Genomic DNA, 17,605 nt, shown 5'->3' on the forward strand with positions numbered 1-17,605 from the left:
GGAATAAAAGACAGATATCAACGTAAGGACTTTTATTATATGGCAGGCAAGCTTGGTACTAAAAACAGGCACCTATATAACTAAACTCTAGGAGCATGAGTTCTAAGAAGCCCAGGTACTGTGAAGAGGACAAGAGAATTGCTTTTTCTGTCCAGGGGAAAAGCTGTAAAGGTCGGACCTCCTCTGTGAGGCTGATACCAGTCCATCTCTACCATTTCTTGTCTGTCGGGTTGTGTGATCGTGGGTCCTAATGTTGGTAGTTGGTCTACCACCTTCTGGCATTACCGTAATACAACTTCTGCAGTCAAACTTCTATTTTAATTTGTCTAAATTCATGTATACATACATACAAACAAACAAAACTTGTCTTTTTTTTTCCCCTGAAAAACAACAAAGACAGAGTTTGTTTTGTCATGTGAGGGTTTTGCATTTGGCAAATTCCTGCCAGGCTGTAGGGTGTAGATGTTAAGATTTAAACTCTGGACTCAGACTGCCTGGGTTCCAATTACTAGCAGTATGACTTTGGCAAAATACTTAAAGCTTTCTGGACCTTGATTACTTCATCTGTAAAACGTGCACCATAACAGTATCTGCTTCCTAGGGATGTGAGGATTTGACTAGTTATATTAGATACCGGAAACTATGCCTGGGACGAAGTCAGTCTTTAACAAATATCAATAATGATCATATGGACTTTAGAGAGGTGGAGAGCAAGGAATTTAGCTGATCATCTTTACATTTCTTTCAGAAAAAGTCTTTCTAATGTGAGGTCATTATATTTGAAATAGAAGTTCTGTACATATTCTAAAGAAGTGGAAATATGTGATTAAATTTTTAAAAACCACTGAGTGATTATTATAATTTTATTTTGTTGTGAACCTTGTTATTACTAGTAACTTTTTTCCTTATAATGAAATGAGATAGGGTAGGAAAATATATTTGATTTCTAAATGTTGTTAGGGTATAGAGTGTTGGTGAGTAACAATTATTAATCGTCTACTGTATTCTAAGTTGCATATAATATATTTTGGGTTATTATACATCACTACCGTTATAGTCATTGAACATGTATTCTTTTGATTATAGCCTAAAGAAAAAATTGTTATTTCTGTTACCTGGACACCGTTAAAAGGAGGCCGAGTAAGAGAGGTCGTGACATTTCTTGTAAATGATGTTCTAAAACACCAAGCTATATTACTAGGAAATGCAGAAGAGCCGAAAAAGAAAAAGGTACTAAGTTTTCATCATTCTGTAACTTACTCTAGGAAAATAATAATATGTAAAAGTTATTTTGTTAACAGTCTTGAGGTAGCATACATAATTTTGCTTAGAGGTACTATTCAATAGTTATCAACTTAATCTGTATGTTTCGCTTATTTTTGCAGAGGAGTCTTTGGGATACCATTAATAAAAAGAAAGTATCAGCCTCTTCAGGTCATAACCAGCAGATTTCAAATATTCACAATGTAAATAAAACATTTAATGTTTCCTCAAAATTCGACAGAGTTAGGAGCCCACTACAAGCATGTGAGAATCTGGCTACGAATGAAAGCTCTTCCCCAACAGAAAACAATTCTTTAATCCTTGAAGAAAATAAAATACCCATATCACCTATCAGTCCCACTTTCCAAGAGTGCCACGGGGAGACCTGCTTTCCAGTTTCTGCCTATCGATCTCCTACCTACACATCACTTCCCGCATCTGAAAATGGGGAACTATTAAAAGTAGAAGGTGCCAGCATTGCAAAAGATTTTCATTTTAATGAGACAGTCATAACTGAAACTTCCTTTGACTCCATAACTAATCTTAATGGCCAAATTGAAGAGAACAGTAAACTTACTCTTACCCCGAACTATTCTTCAACGTTGAACATCACACAAAGCCAAGGAAATTTTCTAAGTCCGGATTCCTTTGTGAATAATAGCCGTGCAGCTAATAATGAACGAGAATTAGTGATGTGTCTTTCACCAGGTATGTGTGTGAAAGGTAATTCAAGGCCTGTGATTTTGGAGTCAAAAAGTGTATGTGAAATTTATCAGACAATTTTAAGTCCAGATTCTTTCGTAAATGATAATTATGGACTAAATCAGGATCTAGAATCAGAGTCAATTAATCCAATTCTATCCCCAAATCAATTTTTAAAAGATAATATGGCGTACATATGTGTATCTCAGCAAGCATGTCAATTGTCACCATTATCAAGTGTAAATTCTCGGGCCTCACGACCTTCTCAGGATGAGAGAAAAAATGAAGTTTTACCTTGTATTCCTGAATGTCAGCGTTCAAAATCTCCAAAAGCTACTTTTGAAGAATCCAAAGCTTTAGAAATGAGGTCAAATTGTTATACTTTTAAGAAACGGAACCGGCCTAAATTTTCTGCAGTTCAGGATGTTTCTAGCAACAGCGACGATAAACCTCTTAAGAGACGCCCAATACTTTCTGCCACTGTTACTAAAAGAAAGTCCACTTGTGCCAGAGAAAACCAAACGGAGGCTAATAAACCGAAGGCAAAAAGATGTCTCAGTGTTGTAGTGGGTGAGTGTGAAAAAGAAACAGATGATCACAAAGAGAAAGATGATTTTCATTCTTTTCTTCCAGCTAGAGATTTAATACTGAGTAGACCTAAGAGTTGTAAAAATGTGATAACGCCTCCCTCAAAGGTAGCTTTAGTTGCTCGTAAAAGAAAGAGTGAGGGAAACACAGAAGATGCAAATTTGAAGGTTACAGTTACAGAATACACAGAAGTCCAAGCAATCAAAAGGATCCATTATTCTCCTGTGGAGTCCAAAACATCAACTGTTAAAAACACAAAAAAAGTGATAACCTCCACCTCGAAACGTATTAGCAACAGAGAGAAATTAAAGCTGAAGAAGAAAACTGGTGAGTCTGGTGAATAAAATCTTTAATGAAAGTATACCTATGCAGGGCATATTTTCTGTTTCTTTTGGTTTTAGTAAATTGCTATCGATAAGCTTGAATTCACTTGTACTTTTCATTCACCAACTTGCTTAGCGGAAGATGGAGCAAACGTAGAGCAGGGCTGAATTCTGCAATCACTGTGATCTCAATCTTTTCTAAACTTTTTTTTTTTTTTTTTTTGTGGTACGCGGGCCTCACTGCTGTGGCCTCTCCCTTTGCGGAGCACAGGCTCCGGACGCGCAGGCCCAGCGGCCATGGCTCACGGGCCCAGCCGCTCCGCGGCACGTGGGATCTTCCCGGACCGGGGCACGAACCCGTATCCCCTGCATCGGCAGGCGGACTCTCAACCACTGCGCCACCAGGGAAGCCCCCTTTTCTAAACTTTTAACGTTTTGGTCATCGTGATTTTTCTGCACTAATTTTGATTTTTAAAAAATACTGCATTGACATACTCGATGCCTGAGTTTCCTGGCCCCCGCCTCAAGTGCTGTACTTTACGCGCCTCACCCGAGTCCAGGCGCTGATGGGAGGACCCAGTGAATGCCTGGCCCCATCACACCACCTGGGGGGGGTGCAGAGGAGGCCTTTCCGCTCCCCGTGCTCCGGGGACGTCATTCTGCCCAGCCTTTACTCGGCCCTTATTTACGAATGAAGACAGGGCACCTGAGCTCCTCTTTCCTTTGCGGAAAACCTCGCCGCTCCTTCCCTAGTGCCCACAGCCGTCCTACCACTGTCTGCCTTGAAAACTGTTAGGACCAATCCCATCGTGACCTGTTTGTTTGTTCGTCTGTTCGTTTTGGCGGTACGCGGGCCTCTCACTGTTGGGAATTTGATAGGAATTGCATTGAATCTGTAGATTTCGGATAGTATAGTCATTTGAACAATCTTAATTCTTCAAATCCACGAACATAGGAATATCTTTCCATTTATTTGTGTCTTCTTCAATTTCTTTCAACGATGTCCTATAATTTTCAGTGTACAAGCCTGTCACCTCCTTGGTAAAATGTAGTCTTAGGTATTTTAGTCTTTCTGATGTAGTAAGAATCTTTCTGATAGTTTGTAATTAGTGTATAGAAATGCAGCAGACTTTTGTATATTGATTATATGTCCTGCAACTTCATTGAATTTACTTATTAGTTCTAACAGTATTTTGGTGGTGTCTTTAGGGTTTTCTATATATAGCATCATGTCATCTGCAAATAGTGACAGTTTTTACTTCTTACTTTCCAATTTGGATGGCTTTTCTTTCTTTTTCTTGCCTAACGGTTGTGGCTAAGATTTTCAAGATTATGTTGAATAATACTAGTGGGAGTGGGCCTCCTTATCTTGTTCCTGACCATGTATCCTCTTATTAACTTTCATATATGTTGTTTTCTCACTAACTCAAATCTTTCACTGATTTCTAGTACTTTATTCCCTGATGACTTCTTCCTCTATGTATATTCCCTTAGCAAATTTGAATGCAGCAAACGAGATATCTTGTATCTACCTGTTAACTCTATTTCTTTGCTCGCATCATTTTATTTCCTATAGAAATATTCTGACCAGATAACAAATTCTTTGAATGTAAAGAACATATCTGTTTTGACCTCCTACAAGGTGTACACTAAATGATGAATGAATGACACAGTAAATGAATGACTGAGCAAATAAACCACTGATGTATTGACCCTTGAACCTGCAGTTTGTTTGAGGTGGCCACCTAGCTGAGCTGAGCCTCTTTGCAAGGTTTAAAGAGAATTACACACACTGGATATCTGATTTATGAGCATGGTAACTCACTAAGAGTGTCTGCCTTCTTTCTATTCTGACAAACCCAGGAGAGCGGAAAAAGAAGTCAGTTTTTCAAGATGCATTTATTCAACCTTGGTAAGGTACCTACTATGTCCTATGCATTGTTCTAGGCTCTGTGGATACAAGGAGAAAGGTATCATTCCTTTCCTCAAGTTGTTCCCAGTGCTTTGAGCTATATCACGAAAGCACAGAAGTGGGGGCACTTCACTTGGCTTTACGTGACTGACAAGAAGCTGTGAGACCTGTCCAAAGAAGGTTCCCACAGAATAAAATGGTTCTAGGCGGAGGGGCCAGCTTTTGCAAGCCTTCAGAATGAGGAACTTCTCCTCATATTTTTATTTTTAAACATGTTAAAATGCAAAGACCCTTATAACCTAATAACTATTATGTAACAATTTGGTCATACTCTTTATTTTGACAGTTGGCGTAGATTTGCAATTCTTCTAAATCAAAGCTGAGCAAACTTTTTCTCTAAAGGTCCAGATAGTCAGTATTTAGGTTTTGCAGGACATACGATCTCTGTTACAGCTGCTGAGCTCTGCCATTGTGGAAGGGAAAACAGCCATGGACAAAGTGTAAATGGGGCTTCCCTGGTGGCGCAGTGGTTGAGAATCCGCCTGCCGATGCAGGAGACACGGGTTCGTGCCCTGGTCCGGGAAGATCCCACGTGCCGCGGAGCAACTAAGCCCGTGAGCCATGGCCGCTAGGCCTGCGCGTCCGGAGCCTGTGCTCCGCAACGGGAGAGGCCACAACAGTGAGAGGCCCGCGTACCGCAAAAAAAAAAAGTGTAAATGAACAGGTGTGACTATTTTGTATCTTCTTCATGTGTCATGAAATATAATTGTTTGGAGGGTTTTTCTTTTTTTCAACTAGTATTTATAAATGTGAAAATTCGTCTTAGCTTGCAGACTGTACACGAGCAGCCGTGGGCTGGATCCTGCCCCGGGCCTTAGCTTTCCCTCCTCTGCCTTTGTTGGCTTCTTGTTTGTATCGAGCAGCAACGCAGACCGGTGTGAAACCTGCCTCTGAGGGAGTGAACTGCGTTCGGACAGGTTATTTGTAGGGACCACCCACTATCTCCCTCATCGCCGGGCTGAGGCATATGGGGACCCAGCGGGGCTCTCATTCTCCATCACTTGCCCAGTCAGTTGACATTAAGCCTTGTTAGTTCTGCTGTGAAAATAACTCTTCTCTAATCTGTCTCCACTGCTTCCGTGTTCCTTTAAGTTCTGATCATAGCCCCTGGGATAGCTTCCTTTTGGCTTCCATCTCTAGTCTTGACTCCTTTCAGCCCATTGTCCATTCTGTCTTCTGAAATATATATGATGGTGTTACTGCCTGGACTTTAATCCTTCCCCGGCCCACCAGGTGCTTTTAACTGAATAATAGTGCAGGCTCTGGAGCTATACTGTCCAGCTCTGCCACCTACTAGCATGCGTGACTTTGACCAAGTGGCTTAGTTGCTCTAAGCTCCAGTATCCTGATTCCATAAAATGTAGAGAATAATAAAAGTGCACTTCTCATGGGTTTCTGGTGATGACTGCATGAGGTAACCTAAATTAGAAGACTCTGATAGCGTCTGGCACAGAGTGTTCGACTATTAGCTGTCACTGTTATTTTTAATAGCATTGAATTCTTTTCTTCCTCTTCCAACCTCTTTTCTGTCTTGTTTTTCTCATCTGTGTTCTTGGCTCCGGGCACTTTGCAGTTCAGCAAAAGGCCCCCCGTTCCTGGTGTGTCACGTCCGCTGCAGGGTCAGCTCAGGGTCACTCCCGCCAGGAGGCTGTCCTGCCGTTTAGGTGACTTAGCTCTCCCTCCCCTTGTCCCGCGACTCCTCATGTATACTTCTTCCACAGTGTATCGCGATTCTTTCCACACTTCTGCACTAGACCGAGAACTTCCTGAGGGCCGGGACCACATCTTTCCATTCTGCATTCTCAGCACCTAGCATGGAGTCTGCTGTATATACACACACAGTGAGCTGGGTGAATCTGAACCCTAGCTTCTGTAGACACAAAATATATTGTAGTTTCCGGTCTGTAACTTCCAGACATAAGTTTTATTACCCGAGTTCATACCGTGGCACATAGTGTTTATTCAACATTTTCTAAACAGGTATAATTTTGGAGAGCCCAAATCTTAGCTTGACAACAGTTCATTCACAGAATTTATTTCATTTTTTTCATGCTATTATTCTGTTTTCTCATATATTTTAGATTCTTTAGGACACAGAACTCCTAAATTTAAAACAAACAAAAAGACAAAACCCATTGTTCCTGTGGCACAATCTAATTTGACCTTCATAAAACCACTAAAAACAGGCAAGTGTTTAAGATCTTTAAAGTCTATGAAAAACTGACATGGAATGAAGCATTATTTGCATTTCAAATGGAAATGAATTGATACCTTTTTATCAAATAAAAGCTTTGAAGAATTGTTCAAGTGTGTATTCAAATAACAGGATATTTTCTCAGAGTTCAATGAAATTGACTCACTTTACTTGGGATTTTTAAAAAAACAGGAGGTACTGCCATACTTTTTCTCTTTTACTTTGACTACATTTTATACCCAAAATGCTTTCAACTATTTCTAGCAAGTAGTGAAAAAGCAAACAATGTCCAGTGTTTTAAAGGTGGTTTTGCTGGTAAAAATGGTCTTTTGCTATAGATTGTATAATAATTTAAAGGAAAATTTCTTATGCCATAACCTAATTGTATTCTTAGGTATTCCTAGACACCCAATGCCGTTTGCTGCAAAAAACATATTTTATGATGAACGCTGGAAGGAAAAGCAGGAACAGGGCTTTACTTGGTGGCTAAATTTTATATTAACTCCTGATGACTTCACTGTAAAAACAAATATTTCTGAAGGTAAACATTTAGTTAATGTTTAAATTAAATAATACTTTTGTTTTAACAGGTAGTTTTTTAACGTGCTTTTTCATTCTTTAGTTATACTTGTTTATTATATTGTAGTTAATGGCATTGGCTCAGTAGACCATTAACACAAACGCTCAAGATTGTGCGGCTGAGAGTTTTTGGGGAATTTCGTGCTGAAAGTTCCGAACTTTACTTTTTCTTTTGCTTTCTCTTCCCGCTCCTCAGCCAGTTGGATTTCTAGCCTTTGCAGTGAATGGGTTTTATTTTAGTACAGATCCAGTCTGCACTAACAGTGAGACACGGCTGCCTAGAAATCCAGTTCAGCCTTAGCTGCATTAATAAAGTGTAACGTCCTGGTGAATCAGGTTCAGTCGGTGTGGCCTGGTCACTTTAGGGATGTTGTCTCCACTGTACTTTAGTTTAAGAAGTTTGTAGACAAGTATATAATTATGAGGGCTCTGAAAACCAGTTGATATGGGGAATTTAAAAAATATTTCAGCGTATGTTCCGGAAAGGAGAAAAACTCAAGCATAGAACAGGATGGAAACATGGTATCCTTCAAATATTTAAAGAGTTTTCTCCTGAGAGAAGGAAGCTTCACTTGGGCTGCTCTCCCATGGAAGTTATAGGGATCAGTTCTACTCAAGATAAGGAAAAACCTTTAAAAATATTTAGCTTGCCAAAACAACACCCAGGCTGACTGTAGGAAGATGCTTTCTCCATTGCTGCAGTGTTCCAGCAGACACTGGTCTGTAAGTGTCAGAGAAGTGTGTATGGGAATTTTACATTAAAAGGCCCTTTGATTAGGTGATCTCTGAGGTACTTTTCTTTATTTTCCAAAAGTAAACAAAGCATGATTTTTAGTTCTCTTTTTGAGGAGAAAATGTGCTTTATAAAAATTCAGATTGCATTTCAAAATTTAACTGATTTTAACAAATCACATTCTTTAGCAGCTTAGCTTTCTAATTTATAAAGAGGGTGGAAGCAGCGAAACCTGTCAGGGAGTCTCTCCCATTAGTCTGGGTTAGAGGTGGATCCTGTTGGAACCTGGACAGTAGTGGTTGTGAGAAATGGTTAGACCTGGGATACAGTTTGAAGGCAGAGCCAAGAGGTCGCAATGATAGGATGGCCTAAGGTTCTGAGTGAATGGTGACACCTTTATTTTGAGGTGGGAAAGAGAAAAAGCAAGCTGGAAGGGGCAGGGGTATAGGTTCTGTCTTGGCCATCTTCAGTTGCATTTATTGCTGGGTTTTAAAATGTATATAAATATTGTTTAACCAGAAACATTCTTTCTTTCCTTTTTTACCCAGTAAATGCTTCCACTCTTCTTTTGGGAGTAGAGAGTCAACATAAAATAAGTGTCCCGAGAGCTCCTACCAAGGATGAAGTGTCTCTCAGAGCTTACACCGCTCGCTGCAGGTTGAATAGATTACGTCGTGCTGCGTGTCGCTTATTTACTTCTGAAAAAATGGTTAAAGCTATGAAAAGGCTTGAAATTGAAATTGAAGCTAGGCGGTTAATTGTTCGAAAAGACAGACACCTCTGGAAAGATGTGGGTAAGAAGATTATAGAAATCTTGAGATTAATTGTTTAAAAACACTCTAGAAATTTTGTATTTCAGAGTCAAATATATGTACATGGTTTCACTCTGTGGCCTAAAGTTTCACAAACTTAAATGTGATCATGTATGTATATTAAAGAGTGGAAGTATACTTTAACTTATTTCATGTATGCGATTTTCCTTTTTGGCCACTGATTTCTCTCGATGAAATTTTATTTACTGTCTCTATTTGATTAGTGATCTGACCTTACTTGCTTTTCACATGTAATCCAGGAGAACGGCAGAAAGTCTTGAATTGGCTGCTGTCATATAATCCTTTGTGGCTACGAATCGGCCTAGAGGTAAGTACACCTTTCAGTTTTTGCAAAAAGAAACATCTTTTTATTATATACTTTCAAAAGACTCTTTAATAAAATGATGGTTTCACTTATAAAGTCATTTGGTTAGCTTAATTGATCTTTCAGTATGAAATTTAAGGTCCCTTAATAAATGCTCATTAGGTTAATAGACCCCATCATTCTATATTATTGCCATTTTGTTACATAGCAATTTCCCTGTTGGTTTCTTAAATATATACAATATATACTTTGGTACCAGGTGTAATAGCAAGTATAGTTAGCTCCTCTCTGAGCATTTACCAATGACAATACCAGGGTGTTGGAAATACATTTCGTAGTTTAAATCTCTATAAAACCCAGGGAGGTATGTATTATTATTTCAACTTCACTGACAAAACAGAAGCTCAGATGTCAAGTGACTCGCTGAATGCCAATGACCGGTCGGGACTGGAATTTACACCAGTCTGAGGCCTTTGGAACCATTTTGATGGAACACCGCTCATGAAAACGTCATCGGAATTTGAGTTTTTCACATGGTGCATGGTTCAGTAATATTTAGAATGTTAAAACGAACTGAATTAGAAAGCCACTAGGAGTTGACTCTTAAAAATATTCTTTTATTACAATCCTCAGTGTTTCCATTTCCTTTAGTCTCTTACTGGTGTACTCATATTTTGTTTAGGCTTTTTACTTTTGTCATGTGGGATATCTCATTCTTACTTCAGTTACTTGAATAAAAAAATCTTTGGGGGCTTCCCGGGCTTCCCTGGTGGCGCAGTGGTTGCGAGTCCGCCTGCCGATGCAGGGGACGCGGGTTCGCGCCCCGGTCCGGGAAGATCCCACGTGCCGCGGAGCGGCTGGGCCCGTGAGCCGTGGCCGCTGAGCCTGCGCGTCCGGAGCCTGTGCTCCACAACGGGAGAGGCCGCAGCAGTGAGAGGCCCGCGTACCGGAAAAAAAAAAAAAAAAATCTTTGGTACTGAAAGGAATCTTTACAATAATCTGGCTATTTATCAAGGAATTGAGGCAATGAATAAGAAGCCTACTGTGGTCACTCAGCTTGACAGTGTCCTTGCTAAGCCTTCTTACTTTAATTCTTATTTCAGTTGATTTGAAATTCAATTCAATTTCTTATTTCTTTCAGTGAAAGATTAATTAGAAAATTACGTATCAACTGGCAGTGCTTTCACGTGTCAAATAGTTCCAGAACCTCAATTAAAATAGAACCTGTCTATTTGGGGCATAGCTTTTTTGTGGCAGAGGTAAAACATAGGAGAGTTCGGGGGAAACATGCAATGCCTTTTAAAACTTCTGCTTTGGGCTTCCCTGGAGGCGCAGTGGTTGAGAATCCGCCTGCCGATGCAGGGGACGCGGGTTCGTGCCCCGGTCCGGGAAGATCCCACGTGCCGCGGAGCGGCTGGGCCCGTGAGCCGTGGCCGCTGAGCCTGCGCGTCCGGAGCCTGTGCTCCGCAACGGGAGAGGCCACAGCGGAGGCCCGTGTACCACAAAAAAAAAAAAATTAAAAAATAAAACTTCTGCTTACATGTGGTGCGCATCACTACCAAGCATATTTCTGGCCAAAGTGCATTATCTGTCCAGACACAAATGAGGCAGAAATATTTGCTCTCTCACAAGAGACACAGCAAGTCTCTGCCATTTGTTGGGAATGGGACCTTTTCAAGGGAAGGGAGGGATGAATAATTGTGGGCAGAACATTCTACCTTACACCACACCTTAGGGTTCTGCTAGTGGGTGGGACCTTTGAGGATCTTAAAAAAGCATCACAGGCCAAAAAAAAAAACGTAAAGATAAAATTTCTGTATTTTTGCAGATATTAATACTTTTCCATGCTTTTGTCTAGTTTTGTCAATGTAAGGTTATAAAATATAATTTGATATATTTTTAGTTTTTTCTAATTGCTTTAAAAATCATGAATAATAATCATATTGATGTTAAATTAATGACATATTTTCATCATTGATTATATACAGATCTGAACGTCCCAGATGGTTTAAAACCATGGTTTACAGATGGTTTTCCATTTGTTAACTATTAGAAAGTTTAGAATTATTTACGCGTCTGTTGTACCTTCATGATATACTCTGTGGGACAGTTGTAATTAAATTTGAACAACAGGCCTACATTTGATAGTTCTTAAAGGAAAAAATTAAAATGTAAATATTACTTGTCACATGATTTTTAAGAATTTGTCTTAGTCATGAGCTTTTGTCTCTCTTTCATTGTTGACATATACTATATGCACTAAAAATTGCACAGAACATATATGTTCAGTCCAAAGAGTTGTAGCAAATATTCCTATTATTCCCATACTATCTAGGACGTAGAACAGCGCCAGTTCCTTTGAACATCGTGGTCTGTCTCTCCCCTTTTGTATCCCATTGCTCCTTAGAGATGACACAGTCCCAACTTTAGCATGAATTTCTTTTTAGACAATATATGGAGAACTCATCCCTTTGGAAGACAACAGTGATGTCACAGGGCTGGCAATGTTTATTCTGAATCGCTTGCTTTGGAATCCTGATATTGCAGCCGAGTATAGGCACCCGACTGTTCCTCATCTATATGGAGATGGTAAGTGGTTCTGCCTCAACTGCAGATATATCTGTACGTCTCTCTGTTATGTACAGGCCACATCTTCTGTATCCATTCGTCTGTTGATGGACACTTAGGTTGTTGCTTCCGTCTCTTGGCTATTGTAAATGATGCTGCTGTGAACACTGGGGTGCATGTATCTTTCTGAATTAGCATTTTTGTTTTCTTTGGATGTATACCCAGCAGTGGAATTGCTGGATCATATGTAGCTCTAGTCTTAGTTTTTTGAGGCACCTCCATACTGTTTTCCATAGTGGCTGCACCAATTTACGTTCCCCCTGCCAAAACAAAGCAACCAACCCAGCCAAAAAAAAAAAGGTAAATATAAGGAGTTTTATAATCTTATAAAGAATTCCAAGATAATTTGACTTTAAAATATAAAACACATCTCAAGAATCCTTAGTAGGAATATATAGACTAAAAGCACAACAGAGTAAGTAAATATAGAAAAATATTTCAGAACCAAAAAAATTTTAAAAACTTGCACAGATTAACTTGCTAGGCTTTTTTGTATTTTCTTTCAGGTCATGAAGAAGCTTTGTCTAAGTTTACATTGAAAAAGCTATTGCTGTTGGTTTGCTTCCTTGATTATGCTAAATTCTCCAGACTTATTGATCATGATCCTTGCCTCTTCTGTAAAGATGCTCAGTTCAAGGTATAGTTTTCATTTTATATTTGTTTTATATTTCACATTTAAGACTTTTGCCTGTTTTTACTGTATATTTACTCCTTAGAAAAAGTGAGTTTCCCAAAGAACAGGACTCTGGAGTAGAATAAGAATGCCTACCCTGTAGTTCTCACCCTGCCTAACTTTTGTTGGTTGACATTTCACCAGCATGTCACCCTGTTCTTAACTTTGATTTGAGAATGAATGTAACTATGCTTCCGAAGAATTAATTTGGAAGAAAATTTCTTTCCTAATTTAGTATGTTATCAAATTAATGCTAATTTTTAGAGTGTATTATGAATTATGAGCACTTTCTTTAAAGGTCTTAAATTGGAAATATATGAGGTTCGTGTTGTTACTATAGGATATGAAACTTGACCGTCTTTTTATACTACTGTTAATTTTATTTCTATATGCACAGAATGATTTGAAGAATTTGTTTTTATTGTAAATAAAATTATAATTCTAGAATATAATACCTGCCCCTTGTTTTTCCATAGGCTAGTAAAGAGATTCTTCTGGCTTTTTCACGAAACTTCCTAGGCGGTGAAGGTGACCTTTCCCGTCACCTGAGCTTCCTGGGATTACCTGTGAACCACGTTCAGACGGCTTTCGATGAATTTGATTTTGCTGTTACAAATCTTGCTGTAGACTTGCAGTGTGGGGTGCGCCTTGTGTAAGTATAAGAAATGGAATTATTTTGCTCACTAGAATAGACCGATCGGGAAAACACTTTCTTCTCTACATACACAATCTTTCTTGCTCCTTTATGTAATGGGATAAATCTAGGGTTTAAAAAAGTGGGGATAAGTTTGGGAAAATGGTGTCAATTTTAGGCCCAGAAACCTTGTCTCCTATCCACATTTTTTTCTCCCGGCTGGCATGTGACAGTGTCTGAGTAGGAACCACTGATACCCCAGAATAGGAGTTGGGGAAAGCAAGGAACTAATTAAACTACCAAACATTTAAATAATGCTTTACGTCTGCAGTGGGTTCATGAGTACATCATTTGAGACCAGTTTTAGTCGTGTTAACCTTGTTTTACACGTGCGGAAACGTGAGATGAAGACGTAGAGTGGCTTGCCCAGGTTTCATACAGTGGTGGTGGACATCAGCTCGGGATGTCTGGCTTCAGATCACACGCTGTTTCGTCAGTAACGAACTGGAATCCTCCACATTGGCTTTGGTGTGACAACAGTTACCAGTGCCTGCTCTGGAAGGAGTGGCCTTTCCACTGTGCCTTGGTCGTGGCTTCTTTAGGACATGTGCACTGAAGACATCCGTCTTGTTTCTAGGAAACTCTCACATTTGTATTACGTTTGACATTTGTGAGGAAGGGATCCCTGTATCTCTGTGAATCCCCAGGTCTTCAAAAACAGCATGCGTGTCCCTCGTTGCCTTCTAAATTAAATCTCCATGAACTTCTTTCTTTTCTTTTCTGATCATATATTCTCATGGCAAGGTAACAACAGTCTTTTGAACTTTACTGTAGCTTCCTCTCACTTGAGAAATTTCCATATAGGCCAGAGCATTTGCTGATAATGTTTTCCATATCATTTTTAAATTTAATTTTTCATTTCATAAATCCAAGCCACCACATCTGTTTTCTGGCCAATAGGAGTTCACGATTTTAGACTTTTTCCACTGTCCAGGAGGAGCAGTGATTGGCTTTATGTTCAGTGCTATTTTTGACAATGAAGGACATTTTTTGTGCTTTTATTGGGGTTACTGAGGATTTCGCAGTGTTGGGTGTTGATGCTTTGTCATTGGTCAGGAACTCTTGCTAGTGAAGAGACTCGATCTTGCATACCAAGTTTCTGTTTTCTTCAGTGTCAGGAAAATGATCATAGGTCTTCAAGGTCATCTGAGGATACCTGGGAATGGTTAATCCACTGATGCTGTAGGTGACAGTCAGTCTAGTGTTGCAGAAACGCTTCAGACGTTGACTGAGTGGTTGGCCTACAATGATCGTACATTGCTTCCTAACCTTTAGAAATACGGTTCTGTAAACAATTCTGCCAAATTTTAACTATCTATGGTAATCAGTTGGGGCTTGATTTTTCTGTGGAAACGGGGATCTTTGTCTAGTGTAAAACACTAGCTGATACTAAGAGTTTGAATTTAAACTGTGGTATAAATGACTTCTTAAGATAGGCACTCAAACATTTTAATCTTCTCTGGTATAGGTAGAAGAGCATGGCTTTGGAAACTGTAAAACTGGGTTTTAGTTCTGATCTTAGTCCTGTCATTCCTAGCTGTATGACCACAGGCAATTTACTTTACTTTTCTGGGCTTTGGTTTCTTCATCTGCCAAAATTGGGATAAAAATGCCTGATTGTGGGATTTGCCATGGGGACTAAAATAAAAGAAAGCACTTACTTGATGTGTAGAATTCAGTAGCCCCTCAATAAATGTCCATTTTCCTTTCCTTTCCCTGTAGAACCTTGTTTTTCTGTTCCTGTGTGCATTTGTGTGTGTGCATCTTATTTTTCATTCTTAGATTCTGTTCACAGACCTTAACCCCCCGACTTAAATGAGAAATAACTCTATTTGCTAACTGTGGAGCAACAGAGTTTTGAGATCATATTTTGGGGTCTTTCTAACCTAAAACTCTTTAAATCGGGAAGATTGATGTGGGTGATTACTTCATTTAAATGAAGTTCATTTTTCGAGTGTGTTTTTATCTAACAATTTCATCTGAACATTCCTTTATCGTTAGGCGAACCATGGAACTTCTCACACGAAACTGGAATCTCTCAAAGAAACTCAGGATTCCTGCAATAAGTCGTCTTCAAAAGATGCACAATGTTGACATTGTTCTTGAAATTCTTAAATCACGAGGAATTCAGTTGAATGATGAGCATGGTAAAAATTGAGTAACTATAAAACTTTTCTTCTCACTAAGAATTGACTTGTACATATATTGTGCTAACGTACCATCTTTCCATTTGCAGGAAATACAATCCTCTCTAAGGATATTGTGGATAGGCACAAAGAAAAAACTCTGGCTTTGCTTTGGAAGATAGTATTGGCTTTTCAGGTATTGTACATTTTGTACTTCTTATCAATTTTCAATATTGATTTATAAAAGCATTTTGCATCAAATAAAGACTAACAGTAGTAGTTATTACTAACTAGACTTTCTTCTGTCCCAGGAACTGTGGTAACTGCTTTAAGTATATTCCAGTCTAATCTTCACAATGCCCCTATCAGGTAGCTATTGTCATTACTTCACAGGGGAGGAGACCGGAGTTAGGGTTCAGCGTTGAATAGAGGCAGAGAGGAGATTAGAAGCCAGGCTTGCGTGGCCGCAGATCCCATGCACTTAACCACTTACACATCCCATCACTTCCACACAGATTGTGTTTGCCTTAAAAAAAAAAATCATGATAATAGAAGACTTTAGCTTCTGTGGGTCAAAAATAATATATGAAAAATGTCAAGATATGTATCCTGTTTTCGTATTTCAGGTGGATATTTCCCTTAATTTAGATCAGTTAAAGGAAGAAATTGACTTTTTAAAGCACACACAGAGTATGAAGGAAACAATGTCTGCACTCTCATGCCATTCTGATGCCGTTACCAGTAAGAAAAAGGACAAAAGGCATAGTGGTCACTTTGAACAGTATAGTGAAAGCGTAAAGCTACTGATGGATTGGGTAAATGCTGTCTGTGACTTCTATAATAAAAAAGTAAGTTCTTTGTTTTAGCCCAGTTTCTTGAAATAAATTTGGGTTAAAGTCAAACTTAGCATGTGAAATATTTTCTTTAATTTCTTAAATAATTTAGTTGATATGTATAAGCAAACTTTTCCTCTAATGAGTAAGGGTACTGTCACATACCTAGTGTCATCTAATCTGTCACCAGTTGTTTAATGCACGATTATTTTATGTATCACCAAGAAAAAAAAATGCCCTAGTTGGGAGTCTTAATAGGAGATGCTTGCATAGAACTGTGGGCCAAAGGATCACACCCTCATTACAAGAGTGAATGCAAATAAACCCCCCCATGCACAGAGGGACATTAGAGAGGAGGAGAGGAGTCTAAGCTGTGTCTTTTTTTTTTCTTTTTTTTTGGCGGTACGCAGGCCTCTCACTGTTGTGGCCTCTCCCGTTGCGGAGCGCAGGCTCCAGACGCGCAGGCTCAGCGGCCACGGCTCACGGGCCCAGCCGCTCCGCGGCACGTGGGATCCTCCCGGACCGGGGCACGAACCCGCGTCCCCTGCACCGGCAGGCGGAGTCTCAACCACTGTGCCACCAGGGAAGCCCCTAAGCTGTGTCTTTTATAATCATTTGTTAGATCAATCCTGTACTTCTGTATGAAGTATACGTTTAAGTATAAATACATGAAAATAAATGGTCCTGACACATGAATAAAATATCTGGTAAGGAATATAAAACAGAAAAACCATCAAATATATGGGTAATCGTCTATGTTTTAATTAAGTACTAGAGGACCCTGAAGACCCTAGTGCTGAGGCTCTCGGGGAGAATGTGTCCCATGCCTTTCTCTTAACTTCCGGTCCTGCTGGCAACCCTTGGCTTTCCTTGCTGTGTAGACACATCACTCCAATCACTGCCTGTCTTCACATGGCATTTTCCCTGTGTGTCTGTCTCTGCGTCTCTCTTTTTCTTATAAAGACACCAGTCACATCTGATTAAGAACTCATCTTACTCCAGCGTGATCTCACCTTAACTAGTTAAACCTGCAGTGACCCTGTATCCAAATAAGGTCACATCTGGAGATTCTGTGAAGGACATGAATTTTTTTTTTTTTTTTTTTTTTTTGTGGTACGCGGGCCTCTCACTGTTGTGGCCTCTCCCGTTGCGGAGCACAG

At 39.5% G+C, this 17,605-nt stretch overlaps 1 protein-coding gene across 2 annotated transcripts in view; it reads left to right on the top strand.

Moving 5' to 3' along the window:
• Nucleotides 1-17,605, top strand: part of ASPM (assembly factor for spindle microtubules) — a 62,761-nt gene that overhangs the window by 9,798 nt on the left and 35,358 nt on the right. For both annotated transcript variants that reach the window (XM_059048096.2, XM_067020775.1), the window contains exons 2-13: nt 1,087-1,230; nt 1,386-2,880; nt 6,930-7,034; nt 7,437-7,583; nt 8,903-9,148; nt 9,427-9,494; nt 11,939-12,080; nt 12,626-12,756; nt 13,269-13,444; nt 15,488-15,633; nt 15,723-15,808; nt 16,239-16,460. In XM_059048096.2, the coding sequence (XP_058904079.1) occupies nt 1,087-1,230; nt 1,386-2,880; nt 6,930-7,034; nt 7,437-7,583; nt 8,903-9,148; nt 9,427-9,494; nt 11,939-12,080; nt 12,626-12,756; nt 13,269-13,444; nt 15,488-15,633; nt 15,723-15,808; nt 16,239-16,460 (3,108 nt within the window). The remainder of the gene's footprint in view (nt 1-1,086; nt 1,231-1,385; nt 2,881-6,929; nt 7,035-7,436; nt 7,584-8,902; nt 9,149-9,426; nt 9,495-11,938; nt 12,081-12,625; nt 12,757-13,268; nt 13,445-15,487; nt 15,634-15,722; nt 15,809-16,238; nt 16,461-17,605) is intronic.

Source organism: Kogia breviceps, chromosome 1 (genome assembly GCF_026419965.1).
Source record: "Kogia breviceps isolate mKogBre1 chromosome 1, mKogBre1 haplotype 1, whole genome shotgun sequence".
NCBI classification, from domain to species: domain Eukaryota; kingdom Metazoa; phylum Chordata; class Mammalia; order Artiodactyla; family Physeteridae; genus Kogia; species Kogia breviceps.